General features: G+C 40.6%; 2 protein-coding genes across 2 annotated transcripts; both read left to right on the top strand.

The window, feature by feature from the left end:
• The first annotated feature begins 13,460 nt into the window (after positions 1-13,460).
• Cytc (mitochondrial cytochrome C) lies at positions 13,461-16,103 on the top strand. Its single transcript, XM_076830367.1, has 4 exons — positions 13,461-13,611; positions 14,910-14,959; positions 15,302-15,443; positions 15,529-16,103. The coding sequence occupies exons 2-4, from the start codon at positions 14,921-14,923 to the stop codon at positions 15,672-15,674; spliced, it is 327 nt and encodes a 108-aa protein (XP_076686482.1). The 5' UTR covers positions 13,461-13,611; positions 14,910-14,920; the 3' UTR covers positions 15,675-16,103.
• Positions 16,104-17,827: 1,724 nt separating this feature from the next.
• Positions 17,828-22,431, top strand: LOC143378548 (uncharacterized). The gene is made up of 2 exons (XM_076830380.1): positions 17,828-18,038; positions 20,539-22,431. Exon 2 carries the CDS (start codon positions 20,541-20,543, stop codon positions 20,772-20,774), a length of 234 nt encoding a protein of 77 aa, XP_076686495.1. The 5' UTR covers positions 17,828-18,038; positions 20,539-20,540; the 3' UTR covers positions 20,775-22,431.
• Positions 22,432-24,012: the final 1,581 nt, after the last annotated feature.

Genomic DNA, 24,012 nt, shown 5'->3' with positions numbered 1-24,012 from the left:
AGAGTTCCCCAAACGAATACCGACCATGTGAAAAGGGCCTCTGCATGTCGTGCATTTGTGTTGGAACGGCCAGAATCGAAAGAGCTAAGTAGCTGTACTACATGCACCCCCATTCAAAGAATTATAAAATGACTCACCGTTCGCTGTCATCATCGGTACTGCATCTCTGCAAACTCGTAACCCTCTGACCAGCATCCCTGAGACCAGCTCCCCTCTGATCATCACCCATCTGACCAGCATCCCTCTGACCAGCAGCTCTCAGACGAGCACCCTTCAACTCAGCCCCAGCTTAGCTCTCAACGTTGCAGCTGCAGTTGGACTCGTGCATGACTCTACTTTCGCGGTGAAAAGTTATTAGAGCACCGGTGCTCTCGACTAGCTTTACTTGCGCAAAAACACTGACTCTACGATCGCATTACGGGCGATCACAAACACTATAACTCAAACCGACAATTTATATTTAAACAGCAACTTTTAGCGCTCCTGTTTATTAAACGCGCACATTTCATCTATTTCACATTCCTTAGTTTCTGAATGTGTTTTTGTTGGGTAAGGTCTTTTTGCATGCATTATGTAGGAAGCTTATCCTACCAAATGCATTGCGTGCCTTAGGTATGATGCTTTTCCTTCCAAAATGCACGCACAAAGATTACGACCCACTTATACAAGGTACTCGTATTCTACATTCTACGGCATGCATGCAAGTACATCTTAGCTAGCTACCAAGCTAGCATAATTCTAGGCCCTCTCTAGGGCCCACGAGCTAGGCCCTCTCTAGGGCCCATGACTAGGACCCTCTCTAGGGCCTATGCCGAAGGCCCTCTCTAGGGCCCATGACTAGGACCCTCTCTAGGGCCCATGATTAGGACCCTCTCTAGGGCCCACGAGCTAGGCCCTCTCTAGGGCCCATGACTAGGACCCTCTCTAGGGCCTATGCCGAAGGCCCTCTCTAGGGCCCCTGTTCTGGGCCCTCTCTAGGGCCCACAAGCTAGGTCCTTTCTAGGACCTAGAATACCAAGCAGCTGAAAATTGAAGCTAATCGAAAATTTTACTTTACTTTCGCGATGAAAAAGCAATTAGAGCACCGGTGCTCTGGACAAATTTCCGATACGCAAAAGGTTGACTTTACTTTCGCGACGAAAAATCAACACGAGCTCCCGTGCTCTGTATAAATCATAGATCCGCAAAAATTTGACTGTAAATTCGCGGTAATAGAACTCTACACAAGAGCCGCGGCGCTCTTGAAAATATATGGACGCGAAAAAAGCGTGGACTCTACGATCGCATTACCGTCGACCATAAAAGATCTTGCTAGAATGCAAGATTGTTAGGAAGACTAGTTTCATTGAGACCCATTTCAAAAAATTTCGCGGTGACTCTACTTGACTCGATCGATCCGATTATTTTACGAATTATTATTAATCGATATAAAATTGTAAGAATCGCGAGCAACAATTGTATTGATTTATTTTATTTTTTATTTTGAGACAGACACATGCATGTCACTATCTACGAGTACCATGTATGGTCAGCTCAATCGATGCTGCTCTTTCGAACACACATGCATAACGTTTAGTGGCGCATCTTATATAATTGGCATTAGTTTCGGGAACATTTCTACGATATTTCGTGAATATGGTTTAGAAAAGGACCACGCCATAAGGCTACTGCCTAGACGCCCTAGACCATATTCGCGAAATATTGCATAAGAGTTCCCCAAACGAATACCGACCATGTGAAAAGGGCCTCTGCATGTCGTGCATTTGTGTTGGAACGGCCAGAATCGAAAGAGCTAAGTAGCTGTACTACATGCACCCCCATTCAAAGAATTATAAAATGACTCACCGTTCGCTGTCATCATCGGTACTGCATCTCTGCAAACTCGTAACCCTCTGACCAGCATCCCTGAGACCAGCTCCCCTCTGATCATCACCCATCTGACCAGCATCCCTCTGACCAGCAGCTCTCAGACGAGCACCCTTCAACTCAGCCCCAGCTTAGCTCTCAACGTTGCAACTGCAGTTGGACTCGTGCATGACTCTACTTTCGCGGTGAAAAGTTATTAGAGCACCGGTGCTCTCGACTAGCTTTACTTGCGCAAAAACACTGACTCTACGATCGCATTACGGGCGGTCACAAACACTATAACTGAAACAGACAATTTGTATTTAAACAAGTTCGAAAAAATTTCCTTTAAATTGCAAGGTGTCACGCAATTCAGACTTTGAGAAAAATTTCCAGCAGCCACATTGGGCGCTCAATGAATTCTGATTCTGTCTGATAGAAAAAAGGAGTGGCCTCTTCGGGCGTTTAAGGTTTTTCAATCTTAATGTATGGAAGGAGTAGCCTTTTTGGGCGCCTAATGCTTTTTAATTCTAATGTACCATCATCAGGTCTCATCCTTTTTAATGTTAATTAAAAAAATACAGCAGCCTGTTTAGGCGCATGATAATTCCGAATTGTAAAAGGAAATAGAAGCAGCCTCATCAGGCGCTAATGGCATGGAATGCCAGAAAAATTCCAATTCTACTCTAAAGTGTTAGTAAACCCTAACCCAGATCTAATTCTTCCCTGAAACTAGCAACGAATCTCTTAGTGAATTCTTTATTAAAGAATTCACCAGAGAAAACCTCGGCGAATCCCTCGGCGAATGTTTCGATGATGCGCTTAAAACTGGACTTGCCTGGCTAAATTTTCTAAGTTTCGCAGCACACATATACACTATACTTCGTTATACTAACCCTTTGGACTGTGATTGCGGTATAAGGTAAAAAACTACTAAAATTATTTCCAAAGACTTTACTTTAAAGTCCAAAGGGTTAGCATGCGCGCGTAAGAAAGATAGACGAGAGGTTCTCGTCGATCTTTCTACACATATGCCATTACAATTTCTTTCGCATATTTTAGAGGCACACTTGCACTGGTTTCAAGTGACAAATAGACGCTAAGTATCTCATTGCAGAGATAGAAAAAGAAATGAAAAACGGACACGGATTCGCCGTCGTGAGAGATCTCGAGCTGCTCGATACACTCACGCATTGCAGTTGCACAGACAAAACGATAATACGCGACCACCATTCATCCAGCCCCCCATTAACGGGAGTTCCCCACTAGGGGCCGCGCCTGAGGGGTCAGACTCACAGCAGCCCGCCTCACAATTAAATCACATGCAGCTGCAATACGCGCTCCCATCACAAAGCCGACAATTTGCACAGGCGAGTGTATCGTGCCCGAGCATCTTGTGCTAATTCAAGATCTCTCCCGAGAGCGAATTATATTACCGGAAAAAAAGAAAAGAGAATTGAAAGTAGGAAATAGAAAATACACTATGACAAGTCTGTAAAAGTATACTAAATGCGAAACGACACGGTGCACGGTGAAGCTAATTGTAAGCAAAAGCAAAGGTAAAAGGCGTCACTCTCAACAAGCAAGCGTACCTCTACCCTTAAATCTAGCCTATCGCACTCTTTACAATGAGCCCTAGTGGCATAATCTATTGCAAATATGCACTTGCGTAACTTTCGAGGGATATGCGAAAGCTAAGAATCTCCCGATTGAGATTGCAAAAGAGACTAAACGACTAAAGGACCGAAAGGCGCGGCGCGACGCGAACATTCACCCTCGATCCACCGAAATTTCGTTTCTACATGGCATGCTCCATATCACGACTTTACACAGCCATGGCGAGCGTGACCGAGAACGAGAACTGTCGCACATCTTCGTCTAACAATGGTCCTCTGTGTAAAGCCGTAATAAGTTGTACCCAGCACAGCCGGCCTATGAAGGGCGAGAACACCATGCGCGAAATAGAAATCAGTGATCGAAGGCGAATTGTATTTCTAGAAGGGTGTGTTTGGCACTCTTATATTTAAAAAGAACGAGGCGGAACAAAAGCTTATCGCTCGAAGTACGCAAGTGCATTTCTGAATAGATGTCCAGACCGAACCAAACTCACCGAATGTAAGTTTGGCTTGATCTGGACCCTTAAACTAGATCGTAGGCTTCAGCTTGACAACGTTTTGCAAGACGCAATGCATTGGAAAACGTTACCAAGTCCAGGCACACCAACGCGGAGGTACCTACGAAAGTGACCCATTTCTACGAAATATTTCTGGTCCATATTCGACCAATGCATTTTTGAAAATTTGGAAAAATTCTTACGACTAAAGTTCTTAAATTAAAACTTAATGGACTCTAGGACTATGGCTAGTTAAAACTAACCACATGTGCAAGTTCTTCCGCGATGTATAAAATTTGTAGGTTTAGTGGCTTAAAGTTATTTTTATGCAAGGGAGAAAGAAATTTAAGTTCATATAGCAGCCACTTTGGCGGCAGTCATTTATTATTATACTGTTATTTTATAAAGGGACCATTTGAGGTCGAGATATCAGGTGGTAAGAGTGGCAATTTTTGATTTCTCGTAATATTACTACCAGTGTGTCTTAATATTTAGCACATGCAACGGGCAAGCAAAACTAGCGAGCATAATAACCAAGTAGTACCAAAAATTACTGTCATTGTTTATTAAGAGAATCTAATGACTCGAATGTAATTACTGTTAAGAGAGAAGATTTGAAAGAACTCACACGAAAGAGTTCAACTTCAGAAATGTAACTCGTATTCGATACATTAAGCATCCGGAATGATTGTGAAATTAAAGAAAAGAAGTTTAGAATGTTTGAAACGCGATATTAAAACTCCTATCGCGAATTTAAAATTTATTCATTGTATTTTTCTACGTGTATTAAACATTTGGAAGTACACGCATTAAATTTTACTATTCGCGAGTACTAAGTACGTATTCGTGGTCACTATGCTCGCTACAGTAATCATTATGTTCGATAGCATACAGAAAAATTCAAAGAATGAAAAAGTATCACTCACCGTTCGTTGAAAATAGTCTCACTGACAAGCATCCCCTTTTAGCAGTAGCTATTCGATCTGCAGGCGAATGTCCAGCAGTTGCAGGGTCAGTACCCCATAGAATGTGTCACACTTCCAAATATGTCACATTACTTTCGCGATGAAAAAGCAATAGGAGCACTGGTGCTCTGAATTAATTCTAGATGCGTTAAAACACTGACTTTACGTTCGCGTTCACATTACTAATACGCAGGGCCACTGTGCACTATCGAATACTTTATCGCGAAATAAGCACTGATTCTACAATCGCATTGCACACGATTACAAAAGCAGTTCATGTTTTTAAACATATCTCAACAGTGGAAAGATGTGTTCGGACTCGAGTAAAGCGTTTCCAAAATAGTCCTCTAGGTACTGAGTGTAATGTAGTGGAATCTCGTTGAACGATCTCCCACATAGTCCAGTTATCGATGAAATTTATGCAGGAATCGAGAAATCACGAAATAATATGTACACGCACTCACTGATGCGATCACCGTCGCGAGTAAAGTCGAACTGACAGAGGTGACACCGCTTGGCAATGTTGTGACGTAGGGGTTGTTGGCGGTGTTATGGCGCTCGACCGACTCCCAGCTAACTGGAAATTCGTCAAGGCCAGAAATAATTTTATGTAGACACAGTAATTCCACGATGAAAAATCACTTAGAGCACCGGTGCTTTCACTTAAATAGTTCTGTATGCGCAAAACATTGACTCTGCACTCGCGTCCACACAGTGCTCTATGAAATACTTTATCGCGAAATATGTACTGACTCTAAAATCGCATTGCACGCGGTCACAAAAGCACATCACATTTCTAAACATCTCTCAGCAGTGGGAAGTAGTGTTCGGGCTCGCGTAAAATGTTTCCATAAAGGCATCTTGGTATTGAGTGTAATGCAGCAGAATCTTGTTAAACGGCCTCATACATAGTCCAGTAATCGATGAAATTGATGCACGAATCGAGAAATCACGAAATAATATGCAGGTACATTCACTGATCCGATCGCTGCCGCGGTTGAAGTCGAACTGTCAGCTTACACCTTTCGTGAATGTTGTCACATTGGTAGAGGTTGCTGTCGACCTCAACTGTTTCCCATGGAAGTTGAAATTTCACAAAGGCCGGAAATAATTCTATATCGCAATGTCCATTGCGAAATATGTACTTTTCGCAGCTGCAGCCATGCACCCTGCTCTTTCTATGTATACATATATGTCTTTCAAAGTTGAGGAGATGTGATCGGACTCGAGTACAGTGTTTTCAAAAAAGTCTTCCAGATACTTATTTTTAGTGTATTGCAGTAGAATCTGGACGATCGACCTCCCACATATTCCAGTAATCGATGGAAATAATACATTAAGATAGGTATACCATGGCATTTTAAATGTTCATCCGTCCGATCCGTCCTCCGACTTTGGTGAACGTCGTTATTGAACTCCATTATTTCACATATCTTGAGAATTCCACATTACTTTATTTTATATATTTATACATGTGGAAGGAAGGGAAGGAATGATTTATTCAAACATTTCGAGTTACATTTATTTTTACATTATATCAAAGTATTACTATTTAAAGAAATTCTTGTATCTATCTACTTATTTAGGATATTTGACAATCGCAGCAATCGCATCGGCTCTGTTCTCACCAATTACCAGGTCTCACTACGAGGAGGTCGCAGCGTTTCGAGGCCCGTAGAGAGACTGCCTATTTATGTTTTATTCAGAAAATCTAATGACTCGAATGTAATAACTATTAATAAGAGAAGATTCATAAAACTCATATGAAATATTTAAACTTGAGAAGCGTAACTTGCATGCAAAACATTAAGCATCTCGAATGATTGTGAAATTAAAGAAAAATTGTTTAGAATGTTTAAAACGCGATACTAAAACTTTTATCTAGAATTTAATACATATATATATATAATCGTTTTATTCGGTAGCATGTAGAAAGATTGAACGAGTTGAAAAGTTGCACTGCTATCTCTGCAGATCGCCCCCCCCCCCCCAGAGAAATAAAATAGAAAATATTATGACATTGTGTATAATTCTGTATAAATAATTAATGTGAATTTAATTATTTATACAGAATTATAATTAATGTGAATTTAATTATTTATACAGAATTATAATTAATGTGAATTTAATTATTTAGGTTACAGTATCAGATTGAGATATTAAAACATAAGTTACAAGCAAATTTTAAATCTTGTGAAAGAGGGTTAAAAAATGTACTTATGTACTTTTACATATTTCGCCCCCTCCAAGAAAGGCTCCTGAATCCGCCTCTCCAGGTGGCTCGGCTGCATCGGGGGAAGGGGGATGGACCCGAGTTGAAACCCTGACCAGGTCCTCAGCAAGTCCAGGAAGTCCAGGAAGTCCAGGAAGTCCAGTAGGTCCAGGTAGCTCGGCAACTGCAGGGTCCCCGGAGGTCCTCCAGGCCCGGAAGACCGACGACGACTGAGTACATGAAGCTCTGTGAGCTCCTTATCTAGACTTCGAGGAACGATGTCTCCCGATCAAAACAAGGTCGACGGTTAATTACAATTGCGAAATCCAACGAATTCTTCGGCAAAAATGGATTTTCTGCTAAAATATACGTTCCATTGGCTATTGCTATGACAAATAATGTTAACAACATTTACCCTAACCGCCCAGTAGAAATTATTATTAACTTTGATCGATAGAACTTGAGATATCAAGCAATTAGTAACATTTGATCTTGAATTTGCAAATGATTTTCTACGCCGAATGAATTCTCTTTTATTCTCAATGTTTAATTGTTCGATACATTAATGTTAATGCTTATACATATCATCTAGTATTATTTATAATGAATAAATACATTTTAGTGGAACTTGGTGTAAATGAATAGTTGCAGGAATATTTGGAGAAATATGAGTGACATACTTGTTTCTCCCCCTTAGTTACTAAGATCGACGAAGTATACGATAGAACCACGGTACTCTATGAAACACTTTTTGGCAGGCACAGGCACTGACTCTACAATCGCATTGCACACGATTACAGAAGCACTTCCTGTTTTTAAACGTCCTTCAGTTTCGGAAAAAGTCTTCTAGGTAACGGGTATATCTAAATGGAATCCTGTTAAAAGGCCTCCCACATGGTCCAGTAATCGATGAAATTTATGCGCGAATTGAGAAATCACGAGACAATATGAACTATGACGTGCACACACTTCACTGAACCGATGAATTTCTCAGCGCTAGACAAAATTTTATTTCCCAATGCGGGTTTCAAAAGTAACTCGACTTGCAGTTGCATCCATGCACACCACGACACTCGTGCATCATGCAACCTTCTGCGAGTCTTTTAAGAATTAGATTTTACTGTAAATTTTAGTGTTGGCCATAAACTAATACTCGTAGCCAGTAATATCCAATTATTATTACTTCAAAAGTGCATTAGAATCTTGCGGGAATGTCAGTAACAGCGTGAATTTTTAATACTTTTCGGCGTACGATACGTGAAAAGGTTCTACTACACGCAAAGTACTAATAAACAATGTCATCTTGCAACTTATAGCTTGCATGGGCTTTGAAGAAATACCATTTTTGTGCTTCATAGTGTCTTGATCCCTGAAATGGATTTTCGGAGAAAAATCCGCGTGAGTCGTTGACAAACCGAGCCAAAGCATAGCGTAGCAGAAGCCTACCTGTGCCAAACTCTCTCTCTAAACGAGTCACACGTATACAAGTACGCAAACACCTTTCAGCCTTTCAACACATGTCAGAGTAGTTGCTGAGTTGAACGCTGTTCATGAGCAGATGCCACTACATTCAGACCTCAAATTATGGGTCGGTAATACAGTTTGGGTGGCGACACGAACATCTATAAGGTGATAGGTCTATGCTGTACCTCGTCTGTGTTGAAACCAATTATGGCGAGGTAAGAGATACTTTTTACCGTAGGTCGGTGATAAGGATAAAGAATGCGATCGTATTTGGATCGATTTCGTTTATTTAGTAATTGAAAAGTAATTTAGTATGCAATTCTTCATTTGCAGTGTTTTCATTTTTCTTAGCAGGGGCAGTTATTTTTCATGTCTATTAACTTTACCGACCTGTATGAATCGGTGGAATATGGTTCTCAGAGTTACCGTTTTTAAACATACAGTGCGCAACACAAGTCACAGTTCTTTCACGAAGTTGTTACTTCAGAGGTGGCACCAGGGGGGCCAAGCTTCCCTCTTACGAAAGTTGAAGCAGAGTTTGTAGCGCCTCCTACCAATGAGGTGCGTACTAAACTGTGAATGTGTGAATTGGTGTGAATCGGGACGTATGTGTATGTGTATACGTGTAATGTACCGTTTACTTTAAAACCTGTCCACGGATCGTCGCGCCAGCGACACGTATGCAGCAGATAGAAGGATAAACATTGAAATTGAATATTTCTTCTTTTCTTAGGAAAAGAAAATATATTCAATTGCTTTGTATATCCTTCTATCTGCTGCATACGCGTCACTGACGCGACAATCCATGGTCAGACGGCCTTAGAAAGGGTAAACCAGGGAAAGTGAGGACACTTCCTCGTGTCTGCGCCAAACATTTCTAAATGACGACGGTCGTCATGGTAACATTTCACCAACGTCGAAAGGTTGTGTGTCGTGCTCACTGATACACGTAGGTATGTGTGTGTGATATACCTAGCGCCTCCTACCAATACGGTGCTAACTAAACGGGAAAACTTCAGCCAAACAAAGACGGCTTGGTCCCCCTGGTCGAGACCGGCGTTGAGCCCGTATTGTGAACGGAGCCCTAATTCCGAGTGTTCGTTTCTCGCTTCTTTCTGGCCGAAGGGGAGAGCGAGATGGAACACTGCGTGCGCGGTGAGCGTGCGCGATGGTCGCAAGCGGTTACCGTGAGCCGGGCCTGCGTCAAGATTTTGCGAAGCGATTTTCGTGTTCACGGTAAGCGCTTGCCACCATCGCGCACGCAAAGTACTGTCCTCGTTTGGTTTCAGTGCCTCTCGCTCGCTCTTGTTCCATTTCGCTCTCGCCTTCGTCGGACAAGAGTGAGACAGAAGTGGTGGGGATAGCGAAAAGTCCGTATCGTGTACAGTGTACACCAAACCGAGCCCGTAACGAGACAATACTGTATTCCAGTGACAACGTTCGCCGTGAGTATTGGTATTAATGGTATCTTGCTTTTTAAAGCAATGACTTTCCTCGTGACCGCTTTTTTTTTACAAAATTTGCATCTAATTTCTATACGATTTCTAAAGCTTGTTTGATTTTTATTTCCTCCGGCAGGTACAGATGATGGACAGTGGTAACTGATATGGCCGGTCTGATTACATCGGAAGCATGTGCGGTCATCGCGAGTCTTGTGATCGGTAAAATTAGTTCTGAAGATTTTTGCGCTCTGGATAAACTGTCTTGAATGCTCATCAAATTCTCCATTCAAATTATTGGCGATATTAATTGCTGACTCGAGATTTGGTATTGTTTATTGTCATTTTCTCTGCTTAGATAGAATCGAATAGTGTCGTTGGAAATTCCCTTGATAAAGGTGAGTATGGCGGTGTTTTTTAATAGATCGTTAACTCCTATCAGTTGCTCTGAGAGATATATATATATATCCTTCGCAGTTTCAAGTCCGCCATTTAGGATCTCGCTCACTCTTGTTCCGAATAAATCTAGTGGTTCATTAACGTTTTGGTGCAATTGCATCATTTGAGAATTTAGACTATGGACGTTAAATGACCTAATGTAAAATCTTTTCAGAAGTGCAAATAGTTCGTCTAGTGTCCCCGGTTCCTTGCTATTGGACAACACGAGTTTAGCGTGCCTTTTGATCTTGTTCTGAATTAAAAACAGTAGGTTCTCTTTGTACGGTTTTAAGCAAGATTGAAACGGAGGATGAGGAAGAGTTTATTGCCAGGACTCATAAACACGCAAAGTGCGTTGTGCTTCTCGAGGGATTTCCTTGCCAGTTTTTTCGAACGTGCTCGTACAATATTAGTAGCTAATACCTGAACTCAGAAGGCGTACGAGAGCCTGGGATTGCATTCAATAACTTTCAAAACTACAGTTAGGCCAGGCGAAGATAGTAAATAGCTTAACTTTTCCTTCCACATCTGCGTGCTAAATTTCATGAAGCACTCAGAAGTTTGTCTTCACTTTCATTAATTGCCGGTGTCCTGTAAGGGTAAAAATTCCGGTCGGGAAAGGTCGAAAGTCATAAATTTAGTTCGGGCGACGTTTTCTTGACCCTGAGGGTTGCGCCACCTACCTGTTAGATATGTATGTAATGTAAGTAGCCTATGTAAACAATGTAATCGGAAAGCGTGCCTCGACCACCAGCCGAGAGTGGAGGGATGCGCGAAGGAAGGGCCAAGGACGGATAGAGGGCTAGAGGGCAACCCACTGACGAAACTTGAAGGACATCACCGCTTTGATTGGACGAAAGGACCTAAGGAGGAACTTCGAAGGATACCCCGGAGTTAGAGGAGTAGGGCGTTCGGAGGGCACAAGCGAGGAGCAACTTTGTAGAAACGAGAGATCGAACTTGTTAGCAGAACAGTCAACATCTAGCTACTCATTAAAAATCCAAACATAGAAAGTATTCAGAAGGGTTTCACTTTATTTTCATTCCATCGTTGAAATTCCCGCGCAACTCGTGAGCTGAGTGCTTCAGCGCTCCACGATCACGGACCCGTCGTCTATTTAGAAATCCCCATAGAATCGCGCAACAACGGCTTAAGTTATTCTATAGATAAGAAAGTTGATATGATTTGGAACGTCGTTGATTCAGTTTAGTACGCACTACTTACCTGTAGAGGTGCTACTAGTATAACATGTGAGCGTGTACAATTCTCGGACATCAGTCACACCCACACAGTGACAGAGCCAACTAAGGGCGAATTTCACTTCCGACCAAATCGGCCGCGCAGGAATTTCCCGTTTTTGTAATGAAATGAATATCAAAATATATGTTCCTGTTTTCGAGTCGTAATTTATATTTAAAAACCTGTATTTTCCAATAATGGCTCCTTCATAGATTTCTTTTCCGTATTTCAGGAGATTTTCATAAATTTGGAAACGAAAACCACGGGCATTGCGGGTGATTTGGGCGTAAGAGGAATTCGCCCCAAAGTTAGGGGAGCGCCGGCTATAGGCGCTACAGGAGCGAATATAGACGGTTCACTTTGATTGGCTCTTTCACTGTATGAGTGCGGCTGGTGTCCGAGAATTGCTTGCGCTCCGTGTATGTACACCGGGCGAAGGTTAACCTTGAACAGCTCGCACTCACACAGTGAAAGAGGCACGAAGCGCGGCATTCCCATCTATGATACGATGTTCTATGGCGCACATCACAGTGCCAGACGCATGTGGCTGTTCTGGAAGTATTCGACTCGTTTCAATTTCTGACTTTTGTTGTAACAAAATTTCTTCGACTTTTACCCTGATAATAATGCTAATGTGAAAATTATACTAATGCGAATAGAATATTACAATCAGTATTCATAAACTATATTTTTCAGCACGTATTCGTTTCCTTATCGCAATTAATAATGAAAATATGTTTTCTCAATATAAAATAGTTTTTGAGTCATTATTTCGCAAGATATATATATACAAAGTCCTTATACAATATGTTCGATAGCGGATGTATAAATACAAAGGCAATTTCTGTAGAATAAAATAACGAAAAAATGGACGAAAATAAAATTATAGTTCGTTTGTAATACATTTTCCAGGCTTTTTGTAAACATTTACATATATTGTTTTTAGACATTGCATACGTATATTCTATATGTACGATTATCTATTGTTAGTATTTTGCGTATAAATTTAAACATATTCTACGCTACACACGTACACTATCCAAAACGGATTATGCAACACATTCTGCGTGCTGAAAAAGGCACTGCGTAGGGCTATTTATTTGTAGTTATTGATTATTGTGCGTAATATTATATTCGCATCAGTATCATTTTCGCATTAGAATTATTATAAACGTAAAAGTCGAGGAAGTTTTGTTAGATTAGAAAAATCTAAAATTCAAACGGGTCGATTTCTGACAGAACGGTCACAGAACCTCGTATCATAGATGAGAATGCTGTTTTCCGCAGCGTGTCCGGGGAGGCAGGAGTGGGGTGGTCAAGTATTTTGTTTAGCAATGTATAACACGACTAACAATAAATAGACTTTGCGTAGACTATCGCAAATTGAATTAGAGAGTAATAAAAGATCGACGTCCCCTTCCCCTCATTGATGATCAATTCAATACGTTTCAAAGGTGCAAAAGTTGTATTTATATACTGCTCTGAGTTCTAAACTACATACAAGCACGTATATAAAGATAAAACAAAATTTAACTAGGTTATAAAGAATAGAAAGAACTTATTTATATTATAACATGTCAAATGCCTGTTATTTAAGAATATCTCTTATTGGCATTTCGTTAAATAACATTGGAAGAGGCAGTTATTTTTAACCAGATTTGGATTTCGCGGGAATTATTGTACCAATCGTAGGAGGATCTCCAACCGTCCTTTACTTGAACGCCATCTGGCAAAGTGTTTCATGGCGCTCGATGAACTGTTGCGTCAGCCATTGAAATACTCTGAATTCAAGCTCAGAGGAAGCCAGTGGTTACACATCGATCGAAGCATCTATTCTCGGTCGAGCTGCAGACATCTTCGATAATACTCTGCTCGCGCGAGTGCCAATCACACAAGGTAAGGTCGAATTTCTCTATTTTTCCAAAAAGGTTTGAATCGTCAATTAACATATTCATTGTCTCTAAATTAAAGCCCGTTTTTAATCCAAATTGTGCAAATTTGTGTGAATCTTTTAATTGAACAGTAAGAATTTTAGCGAACATGGCATTTCCAACACGTGCATCTGAGTCACGTTCCTTGGGAACCCATAGCTAACGCCATTGAACAATGTATTATCGTATTACCATTAAACACTTTACCTACTTTATTCAAGTACAAGGCGATAAGGGTTACGTAATACGACTATCCTTGAGCCAGTGCTCTATTATTACATCGTTGATGAAATCCAAATTTTGATGTGCAATTAATTCCCTCGCGTATCTCAAATACAATCTAAACACGAAAATGGAACCTTAATGTTAATGGCTTGCCGACTCAACTGTGCGGACATAGGCCATTCTCTTGTTTGAAACTATTATATATTTGTTTCAAAATATGACGAAATATCGCATGATTTTAGAATGTCAAGTAGGCATATACTTTGGCGCCAATCTAATTAATTGCAATACCATAATTCGATTTTAATTTTTAATGCTGTTTCCCCCCATTCGATTTCATCGATGCTTTCTCGCTACATGGCATTCAGTACTTGCGTTAGTAGTTGCCCTATTATCCTTTATGACGACAGCATGTGCATGTCGTCAATATCGCGCGAATGCTAAAACATAAGGGTGTGGGTAGCGCAGGCGTCGATCTGTGAAATTCTTTTGCTAGATTAAATTAGATGAGAATGGGCAGCACCTTACCACTGCACGCGTTATTTGACCTTCAAACAAATGCTAATTACGTCAATGTCGTCGCGGCAGCTTTTAAAGCCATTTCGCTTTACTTACCAAAAAAACAAGACATTCGTTAGGTTGATTCACACTTCCTTGCATTTATCTCATAAATCGAATATTAGCCGTCATTTATCTTGGCGTTTTATCGTCGCGCGTGCACATTGCTCGTTCCGTCACGTGGGGATTGAGAAATTGAAATATTTTTAGTATCAGTGCCATGTTTCTTCCGATTTATTGACCGTTGCACATTTTTTATTTGACAACTGCATTTGTCATACGTACTTACGTTCCTGTAAATTTCTTGTGCAATGATATTACGTGAGACGTTTGTACACGTGCTCGTGCTTACGTAACAAAGGAGGCATAAATCTAGATTGTGGGAAATTGATATACGTCCAAGTTCGATAGGACAAAGAAAACATTGTTATACGTGTACTACGAAGGTATTATACATTTGCATTTTCAATTTCATTTTAGACTAAACTACAATGGGTGTACCCGCCGGTGACACAGAGAAAGGAAGGAAGGTAAAGATGAAAAATAAGTTTTATCTTTTATATCTGTGGTTGATTTTATTTGAAAGTTTTATCATTTAAAATAATCTACCGATAACTGCGCACGAAATTCCAATCTCGTGACGCGTGGGGCACACGCACGTAGATCGTAATACGCGGAATGAAACGTCATAATTTATCACTTCCGCGATAACGTCAGTAATACTATTTGATCTGACTTCTTTCCTGGCCAGTGATAATAACGTAATTTACGCGGGATATTTAAAGCAAAAATGAAAAATTGCATTTACAGTTTATTATGATTTCATTATACTGAGTAACTATAGTTGTACTTGAAGCACTTCTTTCTGTTAGCTCTTTGTGCAAAGGTGTGCTCAATGCCACACAATTGAGGCTGGTGGCAAACACAAGGTAGGACCCAATCTGCATGGGATAATTGGTAGGAAAACTGGGCAGGCCCCAGGTTACAGTTACACAGATGCCAACAAAGCGAAAGGTATCCTTTTTTCTTCATTAAAACACATTTTAATACTCCGACTATATTTGTGAAATTTTATCGAACTTTATATCTACTATTTCAGGCATCACTTGGAATAAGGATACATTATTCGAATATCTGGAAAATCCAAAGAAGTATATCCCCGGTACAAAAATGGTGTTTGCCGGCTTGAAGAAACCACAAGAACGAGGCGATCTGATTGCATACATTGAACAAGCTTCGAAGTAAGATAGGCTCTTGTTAAAGACGACAAAGCACGCTAGACGTGTCCAGCGGGTGTCGTAGAGGGAACTAGTACTATTCTCATTTCAAACCTCATGGACATCTCGCTAAATCTCACTCAATTCATCCATTGACTCCCCTATCTGGTACTCAAGCGTTTGCGAAGTCTGTATAGTGACAAATTGTTGTTATTGATTATAAGTAGGCATATTATATTGTAATTATGTACATTGACAAGAGTCAGGCTAGAACTGACTAGAACTGGCTCTGCTCCTTCGTCATTAAAGATATTCTGGTGCTCTGTTACCGCGGCTGAGCCATGCGTAAACGGTGCACTGTATTTATTTGTGATTGTACACTATGTACATTGGTGCAACAGATTGTTAATCTGTAACACAACAACCTGAAAATACAGATTCGACAATGAATATGTAATGATCTCGTTTTTCTTCTACACCGACCGACAGCGAATTTTTAAGGATTAACCCCTTGGCTTACAACATCGAGTGAGACTTGTGGTATCTCGATCGGGCCACAGATGGAAAGCACGGGTGAGACCCGTGGTACGTCGATCGGGCGAAACGTAAACACCAAGGGCTCAGGCTCGTGATTAGTAGATACTACGACTCAACTTTTCGCCGATTTCTTCTCATCTCAGTTATTCCTGGCCGCATACACATGTATTTACTTTGTTGCAACTGCGTAACGGAGCTAAGACGCGTGCGATTGACAACTTCGGACGCTGAGCCGAACCGTGAAATGGCTCGACGCGTGTGCCGGCGGTTGGAATTTAAACGCTAAGCCAAGGGGTTAAGAAACGAGCAAAGTACACAATGGGCAATAAATAGAGCTGCGTCAATTTTATCTGTATGTACATAATTAAATGGTGAAATAGTAGTATGTATTACTTAGAACATGATGGTTCGTCATTCGTAATAAAAGTTAGAAAAACTTAAGTTCTAAAAAGAGATGAATAGAAATAAATTAAATTAATTGGAAACTTATGCAATTGTGATATTTAAGTAATAAAATTAGCGTATAGAATCGTTTCATCCTAAAGAACTATTTAAAGGCGATTGTGATAATCACAAGGAAGGATGCGGTTATAAAAATGGCAGGAAGTAACGTGACGTGTGAGCTTTTTATTCAGTCTTTTAGTAAAAGCATTCGCATTTGAAGTCGGGAGACCGTGGAAACGTCTTCGTTTTACAAAAGTTCCAATTAAATTTTCAGATCGAAATGGCCAGTAATTCCGATATTTTCGAAGATCAGGAAATATTAATTGATAGTAATAGCAATACAGTGCGAAATAAACTGTCTTTGAAACTTCGATTAGTTCGAGCTCTTAGTTCTGCAACTCTGAAGAGTCCAAAGAAATCAGTGAGTGTTTCGAGTTCTCAAAGTTCAAGCCCTGTCCGCAGCAGCTCGTTTGCAAATGCCAGGTATTCATGGCAGTCACCTTCATACAATAAGAAGTGTCATATACCACATTCCCTGGACAGTGATGTTTGGCTCTCATCTTTGAAATCTCCAAGTTCGAGTCCTTCGAATTCGCTGAGAAGTTCGTTCCTTCCACAAAGCCCACGTTTCTCGATATGGTATACCAACGAAAGGTAAGTTTTTACACTTTGCAATGTCAACACTGAACGCATAATACTAACACAGAAATGAATTTGTTTAAAACAACATTACAGACATCTTATTCGTACGATGTATAACATCTCGCAGCTGTGCTAACGACCTTTACAATACAATTTTTCCTCGTTCTTCGTATCGAGGCATACAGCTGACATTACTCTGATCGCGATCGTATTTCGAAGTATTCCTTAAAGTGGAGCCACGTGTCAAACGTGCTTTGCGAAACGACATTCTAATATTCATATGTACGTGGATAGGCACCGAATGGACGAAAGTGAAGTAGCCTTTGACAAGCGAGCAAGTAATCTATACGAGCATTAATCGTAAAAGCAGAAAAATATAGATAGATACTTCGAAGCGAACACATCGGAGGTGAAGAGCGAAGAGCTGACGGGTCGATGCAGCGCCGGCGCTGCGGAATGTAACGGAGAAGACCAGTATACCCCCACTAACTCTGTTCGCCGTCCAAACGATTGCGTCGATGTGTACCCACTTCTCCATCCAGCGCTTAGAACAGAGTGAGAAGCGAGCCCCTCCGTTTCTCTCCCTCCACCATTCTGTTTCTATCTTACTTCTCACCTCCTGTCCCTTGTCGCACGAATGCACCTCGTCGTGCTCCGCAGAACACTACACGAAGCGCCTCGAGCCAGTATAGAACGGTTTGCAGCAAAATAGAGCTGTTTCGCGTTTGCCTCTTCGCGAGGAATTAGGAATTGAATAAAATCCACACAGGTATGTATCAAGAATATCTGCTGATTACGCGTCGAGTCTTATTTATTCGTCGATTCTCTCGCTTGGATATAATTAGTTTTGGCTCTTTGCATTGAGCAGTATACTATTGTAAACACGAATGACAAATGTGACAGATGACAGTATAAGTAATGCCCTCGCGCTTTCGTGCGTGACACCACGGTCCTTCCTCGAGAATTGACACACGAAATAATCCCGCGCGCCTGGAACGGGGCTCCTGCAAGCATGGTCCTTCGAAACGCTTGGACTCTCCCACGTCGCAAGCATTGTAGAAAAATGTCGATATACATATCTATGCCTGTTTTGCCGCGCTCTCGTATAAATTTAGTTCAATTCAAGACTTCTTTCGGAAAACTACGCATGGTTTTAAAAAAGCTCCGGACCACTTGCACGTTCCACGTAACGGTTCCTTTCAAATACCGTGACGAAAGCCCATTGTGATTTTTAATTTATTCGTTTTACGAGCCCGCACAGTACGAGCGATGCGTCTACGTTCGATATTCTCGACGTACCTATTATTCGTACATTCTGCACAGTGCCAATTGTAACGTGCGTCTATAAATTTTCTATTCAGAATTCAGTTGAAAGTTTGTATTCTATTTTTAAGATATGACTAACAGCCATGTTGTTTCCGTAAAGTCTGATGTACTTTATTTCCCCAAATTATTAAACTTTTTACCCAGTGTTTATTTTGTTGCGTACAGAATTGTTTCCTCGTTAATTTTCGAGCAAGTGTAATTCGGAGTAATTTTCTCCTAACCTGCATTTTGAAAGCCAATCTACTAAGCGACTAAGAATGGTCTCGGGCAAAGAGCATGATTTAGGGCACAGAGTTTCCAAACGTATGTAGCCATACACACGTACGCTGTAACACCACGGATACATACGTCCCATTTACCCACACGCGTATTCGTGACTATACCTATTTGTAGCCTGCATCATCGGGCAAAAAGTAGGTCTAGGGAATCAGCTGACCGAAAGAGGCGCGTGCGCTTCACTAAAAGCAGAACACGCTTAAAACGCCCACTACATACACGCACGCCTACTCACGGAGTCCCGGAAAAGAGGAATCCTCGAAACGCGGGCACTGATAAACCCACGAAAATTCATTTATTCAGCCAATAACTGCACTTACACACATGTTCACCTATATACATGGATATTGATAACGTATTATACTTAGAAATATAGGTCATGCATGTTTGATTTATACGACACTTTCCACCATACAAGGTGTGTAAAAATATTATACGTATAAATATAGTGCGAACACAGCGAAAAGTGATAAAGTATTTTAATCTAAACGCAGGGGTTCACGTTCGTAACGATAGTGCCATCTGTATAGAGTTTGTCCTTTTATTTAGTTACTTGAAAACTCGCCTTTTTCTCATGAAAATGTAAAAGTCTCCTCCGGTACGCGTACCGTGCCGTGGTTATATCAGCGCACTTTGCAATGCACACGTAATGGATCTTCGACCATGACCGAGTGAGCGTTTATCTGGGATAAACATAGTCAAGGTTGACGTGACATCTGCGCAAAATATAGCTGGCTTTTTAGACTGCAAATTTCACTGCTTCCAAATATCCGCGGCCTTTAATGGTTGGAGAGGAAGGAAGCTGTTAATGTTTTCACTTTTGCGCATGCATGTCATTCATATGGCCGCGACATACTCTCTTCCGTTGCGTAAAACGGCTTAGAGACAAAAGAGGATTTGCTGGTGAAAGGAATTTCACCATTAACCGTGAGAAAAAAAGTAGTGCAGTGACATACGGAAATCTCATTACTTAACCACGCTATACCGACTTACATCCTGCAGTCATAAAATCGTTAGCCTAGCTTCAGCTCTAACCTTTATTTTAACGAGCATGTTTGATCCAGCTTTAAGGAATATATATTTAATTAGCTAAATTCGTTTAAAAGAGTCACTAGCCTACCTGTTCAACACTTATTTATACGAATTATGTAAAAATCTTAATTCTAACAAAAATTAACTTCTTCTCTATGATGTACTAAAAAATAACCTCAATTTTGGCACACATTGGTATGCTTTTTTTTGTACAAATACTTGTCCTTTCTCACATAGTAAATGTATATTATATATAATGAAATAAACTGCATAGTTTTGTGTGTTTCTTCATTTATTTATTTCATCGAACTGAAAGCTAAAAGTTGTACATAGATACACGAGTTGTGTCTGTATCGAAAGTAAACACATAGGATTAAGCGAATAAAAAGCACACCGGCGAGGCTTGATGAATTTACCTCCTAAAGCCATAAACAGTGAACGAATGTTACGGTAGTTGCCACGAGTAATTTCCCATCGTTTCGCACAAAGGATAGAGTGAAAGACTTTCCTGGTCGGTATTTCCGCGTTGTAGAAGATCCCTGCATGAGAGCACGATTCCCATAGTTACGTCGGTCTCGCCAAGTTAAGAGAGGAAATGATACGGAAACTGATCGATTGTTCCAATGATTATTCAGTGATGAAGTACTCGCCGCAGCAGCACCAACAGAAGGAAAGGAAGTCGGAGAGCGACGTTTGCTCGATCGACGCGACACCGAAACGGGGAGCGCGTCGCCACTCTACGTCCACGGACTACAAGAACTCGTCGATCTCGTCGGCGAGGAGCGCTACTTATCGTTCACCGTCGACAGGAATGTTCGCCTGGATGCGTGTGTTCCGGCTCGCCTCTATGCTCCAGCAAGTCGGCTGCTAGAGCCAAGTACACGCAGAGCGTCCCGCGCCGCTTTCATAGATGTATTTAACGAATTAAAATTAAAAGAACCGTACACGTGTGCATCGCACGCGCTCCCCGCGCCTGCACTTATGCAACCGCGTTCTATGCATACTGCATGCACCGTCGTCGCACGTGTACAGGTACATCCGACGGCCCTGTTCTTTTGGTCGTGATTCACGTACACGTAGGGTGGTCGGCTCGTAATCGTAGGGACGGCCAACAGTAGCTCAATTATAGTGCGTTACGCAATTACGTGTTAACAGCCACGGGCGTCGTACTGGATACGTTCGCGCCTACCGTGTAGAGACAACGTTACATGTACGCGTGTCCTTCGTATACGTGCATGCTGGTAAACGCGCATGTATATATCCGTAAGTGCGTATACACGCGTGTGCATTGTTACATAGAGCGCAGTCCCGGGTCCCAGTTGATCGATTGGTCGTTTGCGAACCATTAATTAGCGCGTAAGCCTCGAAATTGGAGAGAGCTCGTCGCAACCGGTGGTGATATACTCATTCGTTCATTCATCCTCCAAGGATCTTCTTCTATTTCGGTTACACTTCTCCTGACGGATTATCTGCGCACGTGTGTACAATTGCCTGCCATAGTAATACGGTTTTTTAGCTTGTAACGTGATAATATGAATAGTGATAAGGATACAACGTGGTGCTATGTTCAAAACATTCCTTGACTATCGTACTTTGCTTCACTCCCTTACGTTAGCCTGTCCCTTACCCCCTTTCTTTCTGTTCCCTTCTTCGTTCCCCACCCTCTCTATGTCTTTCTTCGTCCCGTCTATTCGTTTCTATTTGCCGACACATTCAGTAGTGGCGAGTATCGACTATCGACTATTTTTTTACGAAAACAAACAACCGTACCTTCGCCAAGATTTTCGTTGTGGATCAACTTATTAGAGTGTCAACTTATTGTCTTCTCTTTTTCTTTTCTCATTCCATGAAAGAGCTGAAGCATGCATTGAAAAATGTACAACTGTTTCACACTTGTTTCACCTCGAACAATCGTTGTATCACCGAGGCATGCAATATCGCGCGCGCTTCAGGTACCCTATCTACGATCATGAATTTACACCCGATTTTACCCCCTACCTTATGTGCGATCGGCGCGAAGATCTGCCAGTGGTATTAATGTCGATCGGTATATTTTATGACTCCGCAAAACAACAAATAAATTCGATATTTGCTTTAACGCGCGATCCATTGTTTTATGCGGCAAATCCTACAGACATCCCAAGAAAACCTCCGTTACTGTGAAACTGTGGTGGAACTGCGACCAGCGTTTTTAGAAGTACATTTATCTTTGAGTAATAAAACATTGTTCTGAAAAAAGTATAATGTTTATTGACATCCGTCCAATACTATACAGTTCGTGCATACATGAAAACGTTGCCGTTCGATTCGATCTTCTGTTTTTATTTTCAAACAGTTTTTGGTCATTCTTAGAGCTCTGATAAGGAAAATCTTTGTCTTCCTCCTAGTGACCTCCGCATTAAATTATTGAAGGAACGTGTGCAGTGTGAGCGAGTAGTAATGTCGAGTATCAAGTAAGAACCGTCTGTAGAACGTACGGAGGCAGAAAAATAATAAACGAAAATGAGTCATAGTGTGTGGGCTAAGAATAGACGTATATAATCCTTTATAGAGATCATGTCACGTCGTATTCAGTAGCCATGGATTGTTTGCAGAATATAATAGTTGTTAGTTTAAAATAAGGTTTCTCACCGAACTGATAATTTCTTTTTTCAATTTGACATTATAACTTGGTACGAGATACTTTTCCAAATGCATATGAATCATTGAAGACGTTAATAGATAGTATATGGGCATAATTGAAGCCTTGATGGCTATGTATGTCAGTGATCTCAGTTGTCTGTTCTGAAGGATCATTTTCTTTACGTAACATATTCAAATAAACGAAGAGCTCTCTCCCTCCCATTTTTAATAAATTTGTATGTAATATTTATTCTTCAACTTTTGATATTTATATGTCCGTGATTTAACATTTAAGTAAAATTCACTACTCTTACGAAAAAGGAGCGATGTCTATTTTTCTTATTTAGTATACCCATATGTACGTGCGGGATGTCCTATTTTCGTGTGTAAATGGATATATCTCAAGAAGTGTGCTAAGTTGTTTAAATTGAATGTATGACGGTTGAGGAAGGTCAATCAAATAGTTAGAATTTCCAGAAGAAATAGTTGTAGGTGGAGGCGTCAAGCACATTTCAAGGAAAGAACATTATGAGTATATACGTTGAGCTATGCTTATGTTAGGTACATGAACTCGAAAAGTACAGAAAAACGACAAAACGCGTTTATAGGTCTTCAAATATACATATGAATGATATATACTTCTTTATTTAATATATGTATTTTTTTATTTATGTTATATCACGAGTATAATATACGGGGTGTTTATGAAAATGTGGGAAATTTTTCAGCATCGGTTCTACTCACCAAAACAATAAAAAGAGTTGGTATACGCATGTGTCCCATAAAGCCGGGGATCCACCTGGAAGCTAAGCTATGCTATATGTTAGCATAGCATTTGGTGGAAACGGTTCCATAAGAATGTATTGAAGCTAATTATTTTAAAACGTAGCATGGCATAGCATAGCATAGTATAGCTTAGAGCTTCTAGGTGGATTCACGACTTAATGCTTAGTTTTCCAGTTACAAGCATTTTTAACCGACTTCAAAAAGGAGGAGGTTATAGATTCGACCCGTATGTATTTTTTATTATATATTTTTTTAGGTTTGTCACCGCGTAACTCCTCAGCATATGGATCGATTTTGATGATCTTTTTTTTTTTTATTCGAAAGAGGGCGGTGGTCCCATCCTACACTGCATCAATATTGGCCCAATATTTTGCCAGTTCTGGTTAATAATAAAGACTATTGTCACCTAATTATTATTATGTTATGTCAATACGTATAAATTTAAAAAGACAAAATATAAAAAAAATTAAAACCGACTTCAAAAAAATAAAATTGCAGTAAAAAATAAAAAATTATTTAATCTCTTATTTAATCTACGACTCTCATATTTTTAAGTCGGTGTCTCACCATTTGCACTGTGTAAATCAGGCGCCGACTTAAAAAAATATGAGAGTCGTAGATTAAATAAGGGATTAAATAATTTTTTACTGCATTTTTATTTTTTTGCAGTCGGTTTTAATTTTTTATCAGGGCGCCTGTTA

This window comes from Andrena cerasifolii, chromosome 2 (assembly GCF_050908995.1).
Source record: "Andrena cerasifolii isolate SP2316 chromosome 2, iyAndCera1_principal, whole genome shotgun sequence".
Taxonomy (NCBI): Eukaryota; Metazoa; Arthropoda; class Insecta; order Hymenoptera; family Andrenidae; genus Andrena; species Andrena cerasifolii.
This window is presented reverse-complemented; position numbering and strand designations above follow the sequence as displayed.

Excerpts from the sequence above, each read along its gene's own strand:
- LOC143378548 (XM_076830380.1), top strand. The coding sequence starts at position 20,541 with ATGAAGTACTCGCCGCAGCAGCACCAACAGAAGGAAAGGAAGTCGGAG.
- Cytc (XM_076830367.1), top strand. The coding sequence starts at position 14,921 with ATGGGTGTACCCGCCGGTGACACAGAGAAAGGAAGGAAG. Across the intron at positions 14,960-15,301 it reads ACACAGAGAAAGGAAGGAAG|CTCTTTGTGCAAAGGTGTGC; the intron begins GTAAAGATGAAA and ends TCTTTCTGTTAG. Across the intron at positions 15,444-15,528 it reads AGATGCCAACAAAGCGAAAG|GCATCACTTGGAATAAGGAT; the intron begins GTATCCTTTTTT and ends CTACTATTTCAG.